Raw genomic sequence first — 21,782 nt, forward strand, 5'->3', positions numbered from 1 at the left:
CTTAGAATTTTATTTTTCGTTTGCAGTATGTATTCTTAAATAACATCTTGTTTAGTTTGGCCTTTTAAAATATTTTTAAAAAATAGAATCAAGGTGTAGGGTTTTTTGTGTGTGACTTGCTTCTTTCATTCAACATTATGTTGATGTATTTAGCTCATTCCCTTTTCTTGTAGCATTACATTCCATTTTATGACAATACCTCAATTTACCTCTTCTAACATTGATGGACATTTAGATTTTGTTTTAGTTTAATTCCCCCCACAGTAGATACTAAGACAAAGATCTGCATGCAGGGAGTTTATCTGGAAGGTGATACCTGGAAGCACTGTGAAGGCGTAAGGAAGTGAGACCTGGAAAGAATAAGAACCAATAAAGCATTTATTTATAAGCAGATTACCACAATGAGCAACCGGGCTTATTCCCACTGGGAACTCTGAAAGATAGTGTGAAACACACATGAGACTTATCCACTAAAGGAGAAGGGATCTGGGCTATTTATCCACCATCCTAAATTGGTTGAAAGCCCCCGTTGGGACAGAAATTCTCTTCTACTTAAGGCTTGTCCCAAGTATTCTGCTAAAGACGATGCCCTCAGGCAATCGTCAAGAAATATGTAGGAGGCAATCATCTTGACAGCAGCTGTCTAGGATAGATTAAAGCGATATGGATGGAGCCCTTTTGAGATCTGCTACTGCAACCCGTTGCACCCTTCAGATCCACTCAACCCTCACACTATGTTCACTCTATGTTGTCACTGATTCTTCAAATTTTTAAGGTACAGGTACCTGAAAAAGAGAAGAATAAAAGGCTTAAATGTAGATGGAGTAAGTACACTCCCTACTGCTGTAGTTGGTCCTGAGGCCATCAGTTGATATTCATCATCTCCCACCTTTACCACCCATGGTAGACTTGCCTTGGTCAGAATATCTCTTGGATGCTGCTCTTGGTAGGTGACCCAGTCCTTTATCTTTGAGGGAACTGAGTTTCTGGTTACCTTGCCCTTTTCAAGACTAGGTAGTTGCAGTTGCCCATGTGCTATTATCACTGGGCATGGAATCACCAAGAGGTACCCTGGGGAATTCTGAGTTAGAAAAAGTTGCTGACTTTATACTATAGACGCTTCCTGTCAAAGAGCATGGTAATTATCTATTTGGTCTTTAAAAATGTTCTTTATTAGAATTTGATAATTTTATGCATGTAAGGCTCAATACACACACATATACATGTATATCCACACATATCCTAGATTTTGATGTTACTGTGAATATGATTTTCAAGTTATGCTTTTTAATAGTTGGTGGCATATAAAAACTGCTTTTGTGTGTTGATTTAGTTTCCAGAAAATTGGCTAGATTCTCTGGGGTTTTCTAAATGAATAACCACATATATTTATGATTATCCAATCATGATTGTTTTGTTTCTGTACAATTTTAATGTATTTTTTTTCTTTTTGTTTTCTTGTACTGAGTAGGACTTCCACCAGAAGATCAGGTAGGAATGGATGATAGTGGGCATCCTCTTGTTCCTGCCAACTTTTTAAACCAACTTTGTACTCCTGGGAGAAACCCAACTTAGCCATAACGTATTGTGTCTTTTATATACAACTGGATTGTGTTGGTTAAAACTGGGTTTAAGATTTTTGAAATTACATTCATGAGTGTGACTAGTCTATAATTTTCCTACCATGTGCCAGCCATGTCTTATGTTTGTGTCATGATTATGCCAGCTTTAAAAATTGAGTCGGAGGCCGGGTGCAGTGGCTCAAGCCTGTAACCCCAGCACTTTGGGGGGCCAAGGCAGGTGGATGACCTGAGGTCAGGAGTTCAAGATCAGCCTGGCCAACATGGTGAAGCCCTGTCTCTACTAAAAATACAAAATTTAGCCAGGCATGGTAGCACGCGCCTGTAGTCCCAGCTACTCTGAAGGCTGAGACAGGAAGAACCACTTGAACCCAGGAAGCAGAGGTTTCAGTGAACCAAGATTGCACCACAGCACTCCAGTCTGGGCCACAGAGCGAGACTCCGTCTCAAAAAAAAAAAAAAAAATTGGGTTGGAAATTGAAAAGTGTTTCTTCTTTTTCAATTCTCTGAAAAAATTCATATAAAATTGGCCTGAACTATTTCTTGACTATTTCATAAAATCCGGCTTTTTTGTCCTGCCTTTTTCTTTGTGGCAATAATTTGAATGACTGTCTGAATTCCTTTAATAGCTATCAGGCTATCCAACTTCTTTATCTTTTGCTAAATCAGTTTTGGTGAGTTGTATTTTGTGGTAATTCATTCATCACCTCTAAATTTTCAACTTTATTGCCATAAACTTGTGCACAATATCTTATCATTACCTGTTTAATCTCTGTAGTTTCTATAGTTGTGCTCCTTTTAAATTCCTAATAATGTTGTCATCTTCTCAATTTTTTTCAATTTTCTCAATTTCTTCAGAGGTTTGCCAATTTTATAAATATCTTAAAGAATCAACTTTTGGCATTGTTAATCCTCCCTATTATTGTATGCTTGGTTTAGCCCTTACTTTATTAATTAAAATATGTTCTTTGTTATTTCCCTTACTTTTCTTCAGATTTTTCTTGCATTCTTGTTCTTGTTCCTCAAGTTGAATTTTTAAAAATTCACTTTAAACTTTTTTTTCTGATGAAAGCAATTAAGGGAACAGATTTTGCTCCAATTCCTCAAGCAGCATACATATTCTATTATTGTTTAAGTACAAGTTTGCTTGCCTTCCTTCCTTCCTTTCTTTCCTTCTTTCTTCTTTGTGTGTGTGTGTGTATGTGTGTGTGTGTGTGTGTGTGTGTATGTTTTGGGTCTGGCTCTGTCACCCAGGCTGGAGTGCAGTGGTGCGATCTCTGCAATCTCTGCTTCCTGGGCTCAAGTGATCCTCCCACCTCAGCATCCTGAGTAGCTTGGATTACAGGTGCACACCATCACATCCAGCTAAATATATATATTTTTATTTATTTATTTTTTGTAGAAACAGGTTTTCACCATGTTGCCCAGGTGGTCTTGAACTCCTAAGCTTAATGGATCCCTCTACCTTGGCCTCCCAAGGTGCTGGGATTACAGGTGTGAGCCACCACGTCTGGCGTAATTACAAGTATTTTCTATATTTTTAGTTTTGCCATCCACTCATGAGTTGTTTCTATTATTATTATTATTTTATTTATTTATTTATTTGAGGCAGAGTCTCACTCTGTCGGCCAGGCTGGAGTGCAGTGGCATGATCTCGGCTCACTGAAGCCTCCGCTTCCCGGGTTCAAGCAATTCTCCTGCCTCAGTCTCCCGAGTAGCTAGGATTACAGGCATGTGCCACCACACCTGGCTAATTTTTGTATTTTTAGTAGAGACAGGGTTTCGCCATGTTGCCCAGGCTGGTCTCAAACTCCTGACCTCAGGTCATCCACCTGCCTTGGCCTCCCAAAGTGCTGGGATTACAGGCATGAGCCACCGCGCCCAGCCTAGATGATTTTTCTTTTTAATTTTAATTTTCAAATGAATGAAGTTTCCATGTTATCTTTTAAAATTATTTCTAGCAGGTGAATTGGGGGAGAAGAATGTGATCACACTAATGCTGATTATTTGAAATTTAATGATGCTATTTTATGGCCTATAATGTTATCAATTATTATGAATATTCCATGCTTAAAAAGAATGTTTATTCTTCATTCACTATGGACAATTTATGTTGATATTTCCAAGCTTCTACTTTATGTCTTTACATACATTAAACAGGTTTTTATATGTGCCTGCTATTTCTGAAAGCTGAAGCTTTTGTGGGTCTTGTTCTGCTGTCTGTTGTTTATGCTGGTGCTCACTCATGATGCTTTGTTTATATATGTGTTTTGTGATTTTTGATAATGGATCTGATGCTGGTTTTCTTTGACACTTTGTAGAAACTTTCTGAAGCCTCCTAAGAGAATTTGATTCTATTTTCTGCTGTTGTAGCCAACTGGGGACACCCCAAATACAATTCTCTACTCAAATATTTTTTGACACACAAATTTTATGAATGCAAGCCCAAATGCATATGAATGCCCTCTGGTGGTTATGCGTTTTCAGGGGAGAATTTTTCCCCTTTGTGACACAGCAGAGTCTATTTCATTTTTACCCTTACTCAGTGGTTGTAATTTCATGGAGTATCAGCTTTTTGTAGAGGATATTTTTATTATAATCCTCATCTCAAGCATGCCCTAGCCTGTGTATCCTGCCCCCCATAACCTATGCAGTTGCCAAAATGTAGGTTCAAGGTCTCCAGAGTTCAACAAAAACAATCAGGGCAAAAGCTGTCATTGACACTTATGTCCAGGGATTCATAATTTTTACTTCAAGTCTGGAATTGGCATATTTGTTACTTTGGTGGTAACCTGCTGATCTATTTCTTAAATGCCACTTTATCTTTTTTTGTTTTCAAGTGGCCTTATTGAGATATAAATCACAAACATAAAATTTTCCCCTTTAAAGTGTACAGGTTAGTGGTTTTTGGTATTTTTAGAGTTGTACAACCATTACTACTATCCAATTTTAGGGCATTTTCTTCACCCCAAAAAGAAATCTATTCCCATTAGCAGTCATTCTTCACCTCACCCCCTAGCCCTAGGCAATCACTAATTTCCTTTCTGTCTCTATGGATTTGTCTATTTTGGATATTTTCTAAGAATTCAGTCATATATCATGCAGTGTTTTGTGATTGTCAGCTTTCACTGAGTATAATGTTCTCAGGATTCTTCTATGTTATAGCATGTATCCCGTACTTAATTTCTTTTTATTGCCAAATAATACTCCACAATAAGAATGAATCAGCTTTTATTTATCCATTCATCAGCTGATGGACATTGGATTGTCTCTACTTTTGGCTATTATGAATAATGCTGCTTTGAATATTCATGTACAAGTTTTCAAGTGGACAACATATATTTTCATTTCTCTTGGTCATATACTTCAGAATAGAATTGCTGGGTTATAGGATAATGCTGTTTAACTTTTTTTTCTTTTTTTTGAGACAAGGTCTGGCTCTATCACCCAGGCTGGAGTGCAGTGGCACGATCTTGGCTTACTGCAACCTCTGCCTCCCAGGCTCAAGCCATCCTCCCACCTCAGCCTCCCAAGTAGCTGGGACTACAGGCATGTGCCACCATGCAGGTCTAATTTTTGTATTTTTTTGTAGAAACAAGGGGTTTTGCCATCTTGCCCCGGCTGGTCTTGAATTTGTGAGCTGAAGCAATCTACTTACCTCGGCCTCCAAAATTGCTGGGATTACAGGCATGAGCCATTGCCCTCAGCCTGTTTAACCTTTTGAAGAACTTCTAGATCTTTTTCCAAGTGGCTGGACCATTTTACATTCCCACTAGCAGTGTATGAGAGTTCCAATTTCTGCACATTTTTGCAAACATTTGTTGTCTGTCTTTTTTATTATAGCCATCCTAGTTAGGTATGAAGTATTATCGCTATCTCATTGTGGTTTTAATTTGCATTTCCCTGATGAATAATTATATTGAGCATCTTTTCTTGTGTCTATTGACCACTTGTATATCTTCTTTGGTAAAAAGCCCATGCAAATGCTTAGGCTGTTTTTAAATTGGATTGTCTTTTTGTAAAATTGTAAGAGTTTTAAAACTATTTTTAGATGCCTCTTATCAGATGTATAGTTTATAAATAGTTTCTCCCATTCTGTGGCCATTTTTCTATTTTCTTGATAGTGGCTTCGAAGCACAAAAATTTTTAATTTTGATGAAGCCCAATTTATCTATTTTTTCTTTTGTTGCTTATGTTTCTGGTGTCATATCTAAGAAACCATTGCCTAATTCAAGCTCATGAAGATTTACACCTATTTTCTTCCACGAGCTTTATAGTTTTAGTTCTTAATTTAGATCTATGAACCATTTTGAGTTAACTTTTGTATGCAGTGTAAGGTAGGGGTCCAACTTCATTCTTCTGCATGTGGATATCCAGCTGTCTCAGTACTATTTTTGAAAATACTGTCCTCTCCCCATCCCCACCAATTGTCCTGGTACCTTGTCAAAACTCAAGTGACCATAAATGTGAAGAACAGACATACAGATCCATGGAATAGAATTGAGAGTCTATTCCATGGATCTGTATGTCTATACTTATGCCAGTACCACAAAATCTTTATTTCTGTAGCTTTTTAGTAACTTTTGAAATTCCCATTTTATTTTTAAATCTAGTATTGGGACTTTCAGGGTATTTCATCTGCATCCTGCAATAACTGTAAATCAAAAACTATTTATTCATTTATTTACAGTAGAATGCCATTAGTGGTCATTCCAAATAACTGAGCTTTTTTCATTTCTAACGATCTATGTCCGGTATAAAAAGACATTTAAAATAAACAATATAACAACCATATAGTCCCCATCCAGCTAAGAAAATAACATAACACAATTACAATAAAGATCTCTGTGTACAATTTCCCAATCACATTTCTTATAATCCATTTATTCAAAGATGATCAGCATCTTAAATTTATGTTTACCATTCCCATGCATATCTTTATATTGTTACTGTCATTTCCAACCACCTGCTCTACTATATATCCTCTCCTATAGAGGCTATACTTTAAATACTTGATGCCCAGCCTCTCTTGAATATCTGAAAAGCCATAAAACACAGTCAGAGCTAATGAGGTATAGTTAAAAGTCTCTAGCTTGGGTGATCTTTCCGAAATGAAAACGTAAAGACTTGCTATAGGCAACATTTTTGCCCTTCATATTGTTTTCCTTTCCATTTTTTTTAGCTTGGAACATAGACAGGAGGCTGAGGTAATGAGTCTTGTCATCATTGGTGACAAGAATGAGGAAGAAGGCTTTCATGCATACCCATGGCAGAGATGAAAGGTGAAAATAGCCTGAGTACCTGATAGCACTGTTAGACCCTTGTTCCTGGTCAGGATTGCCCACCCAGACCCCTTGTTCCACAAGACAAATACTATGTTTCATCACATTCATACCATCGATTGTAAGACACATCATTATTCCATATACCACTAAGAAAAGAAAATGCTATTATACAATAATATAATATTTTCTCTTCACATCAATTGTAAATGATTACCTAATTTTACAAATAAAAAATATGAAAAACTTGTGTTCTTAGAGCCCATGAAATATTTTAAAAACCCTTCTCTGTTTAAACCACCATCAAGTGGGATTTCAAATACCTGCGATGAACAGTTTCCTAATTGATACCATTCTGTAATAAACGGACAAATTTAGATTAAGTTAATGTATTTGAAAACAGAGAATGAGGAAAATCAGGTTTTCCTGAGAAAGCTGAAGGCTTGTTATATCAGACCTGGGCCAATGTATTGGCAGATGTATTCCTTTCCCTTTTTCTGTTCTGATCTATGATGCCCTCCTTCAGACTACGTTCCAGCTGAGTTCAGCAAATGAGATACATTTCCTGGAGAGTGAGAGAAGATGAGTGAGGGTGGGGATTGTATTCCTTCTCCTCCCTCTCTGTCATAAGTGATGTTTCCATTAACAGCTGAAACTTCTCCCTGGATCTGGCTCCTACCAGACAGGCCAGCCAATGTTGCAGCATCTGCTTAGTGATCCTGGCTCCTTGTATTTTTGCCCTTGCATCCTAGAAGCTGTAGTGGCTTCTTGCTTTTGTTCATCTCTAAATGGTTCTCACCTTTCTCTATTTGGCATCTCTGCTGTCTATCACCTGTGCAACCAATTCCTTGCATTAAAATCTCCCTGACACATGAAATATTTGAATTGGTTTTCATTTCTCTAATTAGAAATCAGTTGAGACTTTTTAAAGAATGTTGAATTCTCAATCCTAAGCTAAAGTTATTGTATACTAAGTCAGAGAGATAGGGATGTTAGCAGGAGATATGACTGGGACCAGAGAGAATTCTGATTCTCTGGGCCCCTCCCAAGCACCTGATATAATATACTCTCTGAGGAAAGAGACAATTATTCTCAATGTAAAATGCAACTGGCATGCATCCTGAGGACAGAAGAAAGTTTTTATGTCTCTTCTCCCCCAAGCTGTTGATTCAAAAGCTCAAGGGCAAAATAATTTTTACTCTTAAGATGTTATCTATACATTTTAGTTTCTCTTCCAAGTAGAACTTATACTTACCATTATCCTGTTCTCTTTCCACACTGAATGTTTATTGTATACACTGGAGGTGAATAAACATCTTTTGGGCTTAGGTTGCTGGTCTGTCTTCACTTGGCAAAAGAGTTTACCTCACCTAGCTGTGCTGGTCTAAGAGGTGAATGCAGCAAACAGATGAGATTTAGATTGTCTCTCTATAGGAAGAAGGTGAGTGTGTTTGGATTATTAGTGAGATTTTGTAATTTAAGATATGGGGAATACAGTGTGTATGAAAAAAAGGGCAGCCAGAAAAAGGTAGTAAACATTTGTGAGGTTTTTTTTTTTTTACATCGGTTTCTTGTATTTATTTATTTTTTTCCCTGACAATAACAACCTGATTTTCCTTTGAGAAATTACCCCTTTCTCACCCTCAGCCCATTTGGTTTTGGTGGTATTAATATTACTTCTGCCTACAGGGATAGACATTTGATTCAGGCCTGGCCAATCAGTACACTGTACCTCCTCGGCCAAAGTGATTGTTCAGGGATGGGCACACACGCTAATTAAAGTCTGTGAGACACACAGTTAGGTCTTTTGAAAGGAAAACATTCACTCTGTTTATGCTGAACATGGACTTATGAGGATGTTAAATCTGGAGCTTCTCAACCACTTTGCCAATATAAGAGAAGGGCATGCCCAAGGATGGAGACAAGACACAGGGAAGCAAAGGCGAGAGACATAAAAGAACCAATTCTTGATGACATTGTTGAGCTGCTGTATACAGCCATACCTAAACTAAGTATCTCCCAGAAGTTTTAGTTATGTTAAGCAGTACATTCTTTTTTCTAAGCCTGTTGGAGACATGTTTTCTTTCCATCCTTTCTCCCATCCTTCTATCCTCTTTTTGCTGAAAGAACCCCAAAAGAAGTTTCTATATATGTATGCAGTATTGTATATATTATTTTCTCTTTCCTACCCTTCCTCCTTCCCTTTTGCTGAAAGAATCCTAAGTATTGTAGAAAGCATTTGTATATTCTTGCACATCCTAGAGCTGAAGATGACTTAAATTTGATAAAAGGGAATTTAAGATGCTATTTATGTAAACAAACAGAAGCTCTCTATTTATATTATTGCATGCAGATCAGCATTTTGGTTTTAAAAACCTAAGCAATGGCATTTTGATTTTAAAAATCTAAGGTCAATATGTTTTCTTAATTCTCATGGTACAAGGTTTTAGTTATTTTATTGCTGCCAATGAAGCTGATCCTAGGGCACTCCTGGTACTTCATCTGTGATATTTGGCTCTGTGTCCCCACCCAAATCTCATCTCAAATAGTAATCTCCACGTGTTGAGAGGGACCTGGTGGGAGGTGATTGGATCATGGGGTGGTTCCACCATGCTGTTCTTGTGATAGTGCAGGAGTTCACATGAGATCTGATGGTTTAAAAATGGCAATTTCCACTGTGCATTTTCTCTCCTGCCATCACATAAGACATATCTGCTTCCCCATTTGCCTTCCACCATGATCATAAGTTTCCTGAGGCCTCCTCAGCCATACAGCACTGTGAGTCAATTAAGCCTCTTTTCTTTATAAATTACCCAGTCTCAGGTAGTATCTTTATAGCAGCACGAGAACAGGAACTTAAGGATATTAGAAGCTGTTACACTGCCATTTACAAATCACAGAAGTTCATTAATATATACCCAATGGAGTATATTACTCAAAGTACTGATTTTCTCCTAAAATAAAATTTCTTTATTTTAGAAAGGATGCTAGTGAGTCTTTTTTTGGCTAATTTTCTACTTAGTTTTGGAAGAAAATCTAACACAGGGTTTTAGAGTTGAAAGGGAATATAGTGTTATTTCAGCCCCAAACCCTCTTTTCTGGGGTGCAAAAACAGTCACAGAAATGTAAAAGAGAAATTGTGGATAAAATGATTAACAATTTGAACAGCCTTTGGCAACTAAAGGTTGGGAAGGAGGTGAGCTTTTCTCTCTTTCGTACTTACTTTTCCACTCTCAGTTCTACTTCCGTGGCTACACAATGGGGTTCATAGATAATTTTATAATTACACATTTTTCTCTTAATCTGTATATATATTATTTATTTTTTTAAAATGTGGATTTTGTTTATTTCCTATCTGACCTTCCAGGCTCATTAGAATAGGGACTATATAAAAATGTGAATTTCAGGCTGGGTGCAATGGCTCATGCCTGTAATCCCAACACTTTGGGAGGCCAAGGGGGGTAGATCATGAGTTCAGGAGATCAAGACCATCCTGGCTAACACGGTGAAACCCCGTCTCTACTAAGAATACAAAAAATTAGCCGGGCGTGGTGGCGGGTGCCTGTGGTCCCAGCTACTTGGGAGGCTGAGGCAGGAGAATGGCATGAAACTGGGAGATAGAGCTTGCAGTGAGCAGAGATCACGCCACTGCACTCCAGACTGGGCGACAGAGTTAGACTCCATCTCAAAAAAAAATTTTCAATTTCATTATAATTTCATTATTGGTTTATTAATAATGCTAATAACAAAGACAATGTCACATACTTTTTTAGTAGAGGGGAAAGGGATAATGAGAGCTTAACAACATATTTAGACAGCAGTGCAGGAGAATTTGGAATGGTTCTTCTTGCCTCCTCTAAAGACCCATCTTACTCTCAACCTCCTTGACTCTCAAGAAGGGCTGTGTAAATACGTCCAGTCGGGCTGTGTTTACCTAGCCTGTGTTCACTAGCCGGTCTGACCAAATGCCACACAGCAGGCCAGGCAAATGCCCACAGTGCCTGCGAATTAGGTTGTATTTCCCTAGTATTTAGTAGATGCCATGCATATAGAATGTTAATACAAACTTTTTAAGTCAACTAAAGAACACTGAGACAAGTCAACATTTCACTCGTTTAGAAGCTTCCTAGAGACTAAACTTGCCTTTAAGTATCCATTATTATGAATAGTTTTCAGAACTTTGTATAATGAAGCAACAATATTGTTGATGACTGAAAGTATGATTTCATACAGGATAATGATTTCTGAATTTTTTGTTTTTTTTGTTTTTTTGAGATGGAGTCTCACTCTGTTGCCAGGCTGGAGTGCAGTGGCGCAATCTGGGCTCAGTGCAACCTCTGCCTCCCGGGTTCAAGTGATTTTCCTGCCTCAGCCTCTCGAGGAGCTGGGACTACAGGCTCCCACCACCACACCTGGCTAATTTTTTGTATTTTTAGTAGAGATGAGGTTTCACCATGTTGATCAGGATGGTCTCGATCTCTTGACCTCGTTATCCACCTGCCTTGGCCTCCCAAAATGCTGGGATTACAGGCGTGAGCCATCACGCCTGGCCTACTTCTGAATTTTTTTAAACAGCTTTTTACACATGAAATTATACGCAATACAACATATTTGTTTTACAAATTGAAATCTTTACCGTTATGGTACATTTACAGTAATGCAGGTAACATTAGTGCATTCACTTAGAGCAGAGTTATTTATCTTCATAGGGCTTAACACAAAGCCAAGACTGAATTATTTGCTTAAACTGCTTTCTAGTCTTTGACTTAAAACAAAAAATAAAAATTACTTCTACCTCCTCTCTATGTCAGGATGATAAACAATGCCAACAATTAAGTGGTCTGGTATTTCTATAAATGGCAGATTGTATTCCAATAGCTCTTAAGTTGTAAATCTTGAGGTTTTAGCTAAATATGTCTATCAAATTGTCATTATCTCTGCTTTCAGGAAAATTATGTCATCTTTGGTAATAGGCGGCTAACAAGCAAACTACAGACTACACACCATGTTTTCCCAAAGAATCCTGTATTTTAATGAATAGCTGAATAAATAGACATTAATTATGAAATTCACATTAAGATAGAAGAAAATCCAAACATTCTGATTGCTTTATCTCTTAAATTTGATAACTACTACAAAACATACTATTTATGTTAGGGTAAAAATAAGCTGACTCACAGGAGTGTAACTGGGAAGTGCTGGCAGATATATACAGTAACATGGAGGAGCCATACAATAAAAGCGTTTATATGTACATCATTTTTTTTCTTTTTGTATGGAGAAATGCTGCCTTATAAAATCGGAAAACACACAGTAGACTACATGCAACAAGGACCAATACAATGTGCAGAGCAGAAGAATCAAATAAGACACAAGAACTATGGGTTTAAAAAAGAATTTGGGAGCAGGACAAAAAACAAGGATTGAAACCTGGAATGCTTTCTTATTGAGGTTTCAGAATATAAATCTGTCTAACAAGCCTCTTGATAGTTTTCAAAAGTTCCCACTCAACCACCTATGGTTTAAGTGTAGAGCTAAAAATAAACCATCATATTATACAAAACTTTGCATATTAGCATACAAAAGGTAGCAATTTACTTTTTGTATAAAATATAACCTTTTGATAGTATATTTATTTCACATATGTATAAATATAACCCAAAGAATATGTTTTAAGTATTTCTACCAAAATATTCTTTACAAAAGTTTACAAAACAAGTAATTTTATTTATATTTACAACCTAGCACAGGGAAGATTCTGGGCCAGTGATGTTGGTATTGTAAAGAAGGAGAGTGCTTCCAGACATTTTAAAGACTGGGAGACAGCTTTGCAGAATTTTCAAAGTGTGTTCTTTTTCTTCGAACAGATATTGAAAGACTTGGTTTATTAAATAACTTCAGCTAAATTACATTTGATATTTGAATATGTGAGCATAGAACTGAAAGGGCTGAAGATAACCTTTGCTCCTCTGTAATTAGGAAAATGATAGTGATATTTTGCATTCATTCCAAATCAGCACACGTCTTCCCCATTTTACAGCTGATCTGGATGTGGACTCATCAAAATGAGTTAAATGACTCAACAAAAACTCTTTAATACAGTGCTCAGCCCTGAGGGACAAAACCTGGATATGAAGAGTCCATCTAGCATGTGGCAATGATTCATCACATCAGGGACAAAAGAACAAACAGAATGCTCCTAACAGACCACATTCCATTTTGTTGCTCACCCAAATCCAAATAATACGTCCAATGAAGGACAAATTGTTTTCCCTCTTGATTATGCTTTCCTTCAAACTCCGTGAAATACATTTGTACACACTGGTACTTGCCATCCCTGGTTCTTATCTCCAACCAAAACATGATACTTTCTAATCTCGGTTTTCTTCTCCAAACTTCCTTTTCTGATAAACCAGCCTCAGTCATCAAAATGAGTAGGGAGGACGAGGCTCAATTTCACTCAGCTTGGGAACAAACCAGCAGGCATCAATCATAATAAGCAACATCCCAGGTTATTTGTAGCCAAATAAATCTTATTTATAGCAATGTCCACTGGGTTTTTTAAAAAAGTGAAATCCAATGCAGAGAGGTGTGCACCAATATTTCAGTATGATTAGGACAAGTCTTTGTTATATCTAAAATTTCATTTGGAATGGATTCAGATATTCGTTGTGGAAGCCAAAATCAAATTGCACAGCTCTATATTTTTGTTTAATCACTAGACACAGCATCCCACTGAAGTAGAGGATTGTGGGAAAATTGTAAAAGTGAGGAGTGAATATGGGGAAGAAATTCTGTAATCCACTGGATGTTTTCTAGGTTCTCTGGCTTTTTCTTAATTTGCATACTGTTTGGTTACTCCAAACAAACCTATAACATTTCAATCTATCCTGCAAGCTTCAGGAAAATTAAATGAAAAGACACAATGGAAAGATTAAACCATACCTATCTATTAGAGCAAATTAAGGAGTTTGTTGCTTGGAACTAGTACCTCCTCATGACATGGGGTTTAAATAAACTACAAGTTCTATTACCTTTTTTATTTTCCAGGGAAAAAGAAACTTGGGAAGGCTATTTTACACAATTAATTACACATTGACACCACAGTTCTGTTTGGATAAATTGGATACTGTATCCTGGAGTTTAGACAGGGAAAAGTGATCCCAGTGTTTTACTTTCAGGTGTAAGATTTAAAACAAGAATTTGGACCAAAATGTTCATCACTGCAGTTACTTTCTGCTTTCCATTTTTAAGCATGTTATCTTCATGTAGTCCACCTGAACATCAACAGTTCAGCCTCTACAGAGTTTCTGTAATATACTGCCTTTTAGTGCTTGGAGTTTGTAAATTGTCTTCCCTTTCTTCTTTAGGAATTGTTCCCCAAGATTTCATCAAGATTGATGTCTTTCATCCAGTCATCATTACCAGGCTCTGTCTTCAACAAAGAATCAATGAAATCAGCATCACTGTTTAGGGCAGGGCCCATGTTATCAGTTTGTTGGCTGAGGAAGTCAAAAGCTAAGTCACTGCTGTGGTCAGCTCCTTGAAAAGCCCTGGAACTTTGGTTGGGTGAAGGAAAATTGCTGGGCGTCAGGGATGGTGGCTGGTTGATGCCTGTCCTCGACTGATTCAACCCTGTTCCTGACTGATTCAAATTAGGCAAAATCTGTGTGCTTAGCTGATTGGGTCTGAGATTCAGACCCCTGAGGGGACCCATGGTTTGCCCATTTAGTGTTTGGCTCATTTGGTTCATGGGTCTCATTTGCACTGCTGGTGTTAACTGGTTAGGAGGAGCCACTGCCCTCTGGGAAAATTGCTGGCTACCTACTGCCTGTTGCAGTGACTGATTTGGGGTATAGGCTGCAGGTGTACCTGTGGGGAAGCGGACTCCTGCAGATGTCAGGGCTTCTTGCTGTTTGCTTGTTCCTTCCTGAGAGGCCCAGTTTGGTGCAGTTGTGTTGGATGTGATCATTACGTTTGATGTTCTCTGTGGTGGCATGCTTGCCATACTATGGGTTAAATTTGGTCTCAATTGTTGTGAATTACCAACAGATCCAGCTCCAAAAGTGGCTACATTGTTATTATTACTCGGCCCTAAGGTAGGTGGCCGTGGCATCATAGGGTTGTTTTGATTTGCTAACAATTGCTTTGGGTTTCTCTGTTGGGTCAATTGATTCATTCCTGAAGTGACACTGTATGTGTTAGGTTGATTACAAGGCAGATTTCCATACATCCCCATATTCTGAACTGCTGTAGATAATGATGGCATTCTTGTCCCATGAGAAGTAGACAGGAGGCTGGAATTGGGAGTTAAAATGGTGTGTGTTGAAACTGGGTTTGCCAAAGCCTGGTTAGAGTTTAAGCTTATTGTGGATGAGCCACCTGAGAAAAAGAAGAGAATTTTATTAGTTCGTAGCAGCATGTTATCTCCTCTGTAACTGCACTTTTCAACAACTCATCAATCTGAAACTGCTTTCAGGTGTAAGATAATTTAGGCGAAATAATCATCAAATAAATTATATAAAAGGAACAAGACAGCTCTTAGGAGGAAGGAGCACCTGAGGTCACTCTTTGGTTCAGAAGTTTACATATTACAAAAAGAAGACTAAAATAGAATAGTTCTATCTTGTAGGTTTTATTTTATTCCTCTTCTGAAGTCATTGAAGGGAGGTAATAGTCAATCTTCCATTTTGAATTAGCTTTACTATGTTCCAAGTCCAGAGACTACAGTCTTGATTAGTCAGCTCTCATGAAATCCATGTTACTGTTTACCCCAGGTCCAAATGAGAAAGTGTGGATGAATGCTACACACGGCTCCTAGATTAATATTCCCAAACTATGGCCTTGAAAATCATGTCCCATTCTTTGAATCATCCCCATTCAAGAAGCTACCCCAGTGACTCCCCAGTGTTCAAAGGGTAAATCTCCATCTCTTTAAACATCTGGAATTCAGTGCTCTAGAAATTATCTCATAAAGAAATTCTTCAGTTCCAGGAGGTGTAGTTACTATCAAATTGTTACTCAATGCACTGTCAGCCACCTTTGCTTATGGGATTTCCCTTCCTCACTGAGCCCTATATTTTCCTCAACGCTCAGGCTAAGGCCGAAGCTCCTCCATTAAACTTTCTTTTATCTTCCAGCCTCCTCTCTCCAGCAGTATTTGCCCTTTGAATCTTTCATTTAACACTTAGTATTGGGCAATCTGTGGAGTCTCAAAGTGCCTGCCAGTTAAACTGATGCCTGTCAATAACTGATAGGATATTGACAGAGACCCAGGAGGCAGACAAGGGTCTCCCCGACGCCTTCAAACCTAACACAGCCTGAAGGCTGAAAAACTGGACTGCTGGTCCTGGATGAAGACCGCTTCCGACTGACTCTTTCTGAATAATGCCCACCTGTGCACTGGGAAGACAGGGTGGAGCCTTGGGAAGTTCGTGCCATTTGCAGCAGTGAGGAGCCTGGCCTCTCCTGTTCCTGTGTGGTGACCTGGAATTCAATCTGTGAGGTGGGAAACCTGCTAGCAGGACCCTCTCTCACTTTGCTGAGAGTTATTTTTCCTTTTTGCCGAATAAATTCCATTTTTCCTCATCGTTCCATGTGTCCACGAACCTAATCTTTCCTTGCCATGTGACGAGAGCCTGGTTTTAGCTGAACTAAGGAGAAAGATCTGCAACAATATGGAACAAGTGCCTAAGCCACAGGCTGTGTAATAAGAGGCTCCACACAACAGATAGTGACTAATCAACATATTGAAATCTTCTTGACTTCTGGAGGTTAAAGTCATCACGAGGAAACATTTTTGGAGGCAAAGATGATCAGGGAGGCCCAGAGAGTCAGAGATTCTGAGAAATACAGAGCTAAACACACATAAGAATATCACAATGTCAGTGGATGGGGAGAGCATGTCTGCAATTGTAAACGTGGGCTATCCCCTGCTGCTTAAGGATACCTAGGTGGTATACATCCTGAAAAACTGAGGGCCAAATGAACACGTTAGCCTTGCTATTTATTTATAAATATGCCCCCAACTAGACTACACACCCCTTGAAGGCAAGAACAGTCTCTTGTATCTCCTTGTATCTGTGTAGTGCATTGTGTAGTGGGCAGTGTTTGATGAAGAGACATAACAGCCAGGTAGGAGACACTTGAACAATAACTGAGACGACAGACAATGCCAGTAAGATTCAGCAATATCATCTTTGTATCTGAAAGTTTCATATCAAGGGAATTTATATTATGAAAATGCTGTGGAAAAAAATGTAGAGGTTTTAAAAATTATCACCTGTAGTCGCCCTGTATTTTAATGATATGGCCTGAGAAGGTTTATAAGGAAAACAATCTTTTTAAACAACCAGAATAGAGAGAATTTCCACAAAGATCACAAAATAGTAACAAGTAATGTTTAAAAGCTCCTAACAGGTGACAGAGACTGTTCCAGGTGCTTTTCATACTCCATTTTTAATATCAAAATCTGGGAAAGGTAATCATTATTGTACCAAGGTTAAAATAAAAAATGATTTTAAAAAGAGTTTGTATTGCGTTTTGTTGCTTATTTCATTATCAGAAGACATGGGAAGCGCAATGCTCTAGAATAATGATTCTGACCCACTTGAGGGTCAGCAGTTGGATGCTAAGGATTTCTCCCTTAGAAAAACACCAATATTCACTGTGGAAGAGACTGCTAGGTGCCTACCCAATATCCAACCTCTCTATATTCCTTCGAAACAGAGCTTTGGTTTTAGAAACAGAGCCTTCTTTAGAAACAGAGCAATGTGCTCAGCTGAAAAACCACATTCCCCAAACTTCCTTGTCGATGGGGTGGGCAGGAGGGTCCAGGTGAATATGTTCTGGCTAAGGGAATCAGATTTCTTTTCTTTCCTCTTCCTACCTGGAATACAGGTATGAGACTAGTGATGTGGTAGCTACCAGGCAGCCCTTAGGATAGAAGCCACATGCTGAAAGAGATGGAGTGGAAAGATAAAAGATGCTTGAAATCCAGCAAGCCAGCCCTAGACTACTGTCCCTGGGATCCTTTTATGTGAGTAGGAAAAGAAAAACCTCAATATCCACCTTGAATTGTGTATAGTATTCCAAAGGGCGCCCAGCTTTTTCAAAGCTCGCTCATAGGCCATGGTATTAAAAAACCATGTTTCAAGTACAGTATGCACTGCATAACGATGTTTGGTCAATGAAGGACTGCATGTATGACAGTGGTCCCATAAGATTATAGTGGAGCTGAAAAATTCCTATGGCTGTATTTTAGAGGACACTCTAAAATAATTATTTAAATGCATTCACTCACCACTCACTGACACCCTGTGTGACTTTCAGTCCTGTAAGCTCCATTCATGGTGAGTGCCCTACACATATGTACCATTTTTTATCTTCTTTTATCATATATAAAAAGCATAGTAAATGTTTTTACTATGCTTTCAATAATTATTTTGGAGTGTACTCCTTCTACTTATACAAAAAGTTAACTGTAAAACAGCCTCAGGCAGGTCTTTCAGGAGATATTCAAGAAGGCATTGTTATCATAGGAGGTGACAGCTCCATGTGTGTTATTGTTCCTGAACACCTTCCAGTGGGTCAAGATGTGGTGGACGACAGTGATATTGATGATCCTGACCCTGTGCAGGCCTAGGCTAATGTGTGTTTGTGTGTGTTTGTGTCTTAGTTTAAAAAAAAAGTTTAAAAAATAAAAACAAAAAATTTTAAAAAAATTTTAAGTGAAATAAGCCAGGCACAGAACCATATGTTCTCATTCATATGTGTAAGCTAAGTTGCTCTCATAGAAGTAGAGAGTAGAATTGCGGTTTCTAGAGGTGGGGAGGATGTGGGAAGAAAAAGCTAGACAGAAGATGGTTAATGGATACAAAATTACAGCTAGATAGGAGGAATAAGTCCTGGTGTTTTGTAGCACTCTAGGATGACTATAGTTAAGGATAATTTATACTATGTTTTCAAATACCAAAAAGAGGATTTTGAATGTTCCCAACACAAAGAAATGATAAATGTTTGATGTGATAGTTATGCTAACAACACTGATCTGATCATTACACACTGTTTACATACATCAAAATATCCTACTGTACCCCATATATATGAACAATTATATGTCAATTAAAAATAATTTAAAAATTGTAAGAAAATAGAAAAAAAGCTTCTAGAATAAGGATATAGAGAAAAAATATTTTTGTACAGCTGTACAATGTGATTGTATTTTAAGCTGTGTTATCACAAAAGTCAAAAGTTTAAACAATTTAAAAGTTGTAAAGCAAAGCAAAAAAATTAATGTAAAAGTTAATTTATTATTAAAGAAAGAAATTTTTAATAATAAGTTTAGTGCAGCTTAAGTGTACAGTGTTTATAAGGTCCACAGTAGTGTAGAGTGATGTCCTAGGCCTTTGCGTTCACATGCCACTCACTAACTGACACCCAGTGCAACTTCCAGTCCTGCAAGCTCCCTTCATGGTAAGGGCCCTATACAAATGTACCATTTTGTATCTTTTTAATTATATCTTACTGTACCTTTTCTATGTTTAGATACACACATACTTACCATTGTGTTATAACTGCCTACAGTAGTCATCACACTAACATGCTGTATAGGTTTGTAGCCTAGAAGCAATCCGCTATATCATATAGCCTAGGTGTGTAGTGGGCTAGACCATCTAGGTTTGTATAAGTACACTCTATGATGTTTGCACAATGAAATTACCTAACAACGCAATTCTCAGAACATACCCCCATCATTAACCAACACATGGCTGGAAACCGCATCTTATCTTTCAGCCTCCTTGAGACAATCAACTAGAGAATCCTGTTTTTGCTCTGAGGCGAAGTAATCTTAGAGAGTGGAAAACATACATCCCATTCCTAATGTTATTTGTTGTTTTTAGAGACAGTGTCTCAATATGTTGCCCAGGCTGGCCTCGAACTTTTGGGCTCAAGCAATCCTCCCACCTCTGCCTCCAGAATAGCTGGGACTACAGGCACGTGTGACTGAGCCCAGCTCCATTCTCAATTTTAGTTGAAAGAGGCAACCTGTTGTATTTGAGGGGGTTTAAATAAGTCAGGACAACATATTTAAAAGTACACTTAACAGTACCAGGAAGTATTTATAAAATAGGGGTGTTCACAGCCTTTCTTTCTTTAGAGAATCTTCTTTATGGCTTCCTGGACAGATGAAGGTAACAGGTAAGGCAGAGAGAACTTAGGAAACCCAAGAGCGTAAACTTAACTTACATCAAAAAGTGCAGAGCATTTTAGACAGTTTTTGGCAGAAGCGTATTGAATAGTTGCTGAATAGGAGAAGGCAGAGCAATATAGGCTGGGTTTGGGAAAGGTTCTTTTGGAGTTTCATGAGTGGGAGGAGAGAGAATTTGGGGGACTTTTGTACTTACCATTTATTTTATACTGAGAGAGCTATTAAGAAGATTTACTTTGTGATTTAAATGGAGTTCACCTTTGGTGTTTTTGAGAGACTTCGTGAAAAGTTAATCTGCTTTTCAAGTATTCCTTGGTGGCAGGACCATTTGTCTTTGAAGGGGAAACCTTGGAGATGGGCTCAATGGTGGATACAAAAAGACTAGGATTTGTGAAAGTTACACATGTGCCTGTCTAAGAGGGAGAAATGTCTGCTTACCTTCTACTACCTGGGTTAAGGTATATCTTTGGAAGGAGAATGATTGAACCTAACAGAAAAATATTTAGCTCTTTTGAATTCTCAGAGGTAGTCCAGAGAGTGGTGAAATATGTGAGTACAGGGCATGACTAAGCAAAAACTGATGAAAGGACTAAAACATATTTAAGTGTAGTCTTGGCATGAAAGTCAAATGGGAGTTAGAAATTCTAAGAAAGATATTATAATCATATGCGAGTTACAGGGATTATTGAAAATTGAAGTTTTTTTTTCCTTTCACAGCTATAATTTTTATTAATTTTTAAGAACACTTACCAGAATACTGAGCAGTTGGTTGCATATTGCCCACATTTCTTCTTTGGTCTTTATAATCTGGAGGTGGCCTTGACAAATGTCGGTTTATCTGATCTTGTGGAGCAATTTTCTCCTTGAGAAATGATATGAAAGCATATTATGTTGCATCATTCCCTTTTCACTTGTGAAAATGCATGTAAAATTTTGTAAAATTTCAGAAAATATAAGAACAATTTTGCAATCATGGGTTACAAATCATGACCTTATTTTGTAGTCTTAATTCAGAGACAAATCTTTTCAATTTCAATAAACTTCCTGTATGGAAGTATAATTTCTACTTTTCCATAACAGTCAACATGTGTTTTGGTTCTAGTAACTACTCTTATTTTCTTTATTTTGCAATTCAATTTCAATGAGAACTAAATTTCTGTGATTTTTCAAGACGCTAATTTCTAATTTTGTCTAAAAACAGACACAAACAAGGTCACTGTGCAACCTCCAAAACACCAAACACCCCCCTCTCTTGTTAAATGAGTGATAGCTACTTCTTTATTCAATTAGAATAGCACATCTGATATGCTTTGGCAGGTACCTATGTAGAATTCTGGTCCCACACAGTGGGGAAAGCATAGGAGGTAGGGTTTTCAGATAAAATACAGAACATGTAGGTATTCTGTATTCTTATTTGTTTTTGTTTGTTTGTTTGTTTGTTTGAGATGGAGTCTTGCTCTGTCACCCAGAGTGGAGTGCAGTGGTGTGATCTCGGCTTACTGCAACCTCTGCCACCCTGGTTCAAGCGATTCTCCTCCTCCTGAGCCCCTGGGATTACAGGTGCCCGCCATCACGCCCAGCTAATTTTTGTATTTTTTTTTAATAGAGATGGGCTTTTACCATATTGGCCAGGCTGGTCTCGAACTCCTGACCTCATGATCCACCCAGCTCAGCCTCCCAGAGTGCTGGGATTACAGGCATGAACAACCG

General features: G+C 38.0%; 1 protein-coding gene across 1 annotated transcript in view; it reads right to left on the reverse strand.

Annotated features, from left to right (window-relative positions):
- Window positions 1–11,870: 11,870 nt before the first annotated feature.
- MAML2 (mastermind like transcriptional coactivator 2) overlaps window positions 11,871–21,782 on the reverse strand; it is a 368,317-nt gene continuing 358,405 nt past the window's right edge. Inside the window, exons 4-5 of the mRNA XM_003828403.7 lie at window positions 20,823–20,934; window positions 11,871–15,244 (exon numbers count right to left, since the gene is read on the reverse strand). Coding sequence (XP_003828451.4) covers window positions 14,229–15,244; window positions 20,823–20,934 — 1,128 coding nt within the window. The 3' untranslated portion in view covers window positions 11,871–14,228. The remainder of the gene's footprint in view (window positions 15,245–20,822; window positions 20,935–21,782) is intronic.

This window comes from Pan paniscus, chromosome 9, assembly GCF_029289425.2.
Source record: "Pan paniscus chromosome 9, NHGRI_mPanPan1-v2.0_pri, whole genome shotgun sequence".
NCBI classification, from domain to species: Eukaryota; Metazoa; Chordata; class Mammalia; order Primates; family Hominidae; genus Pan; species Pan paniscus.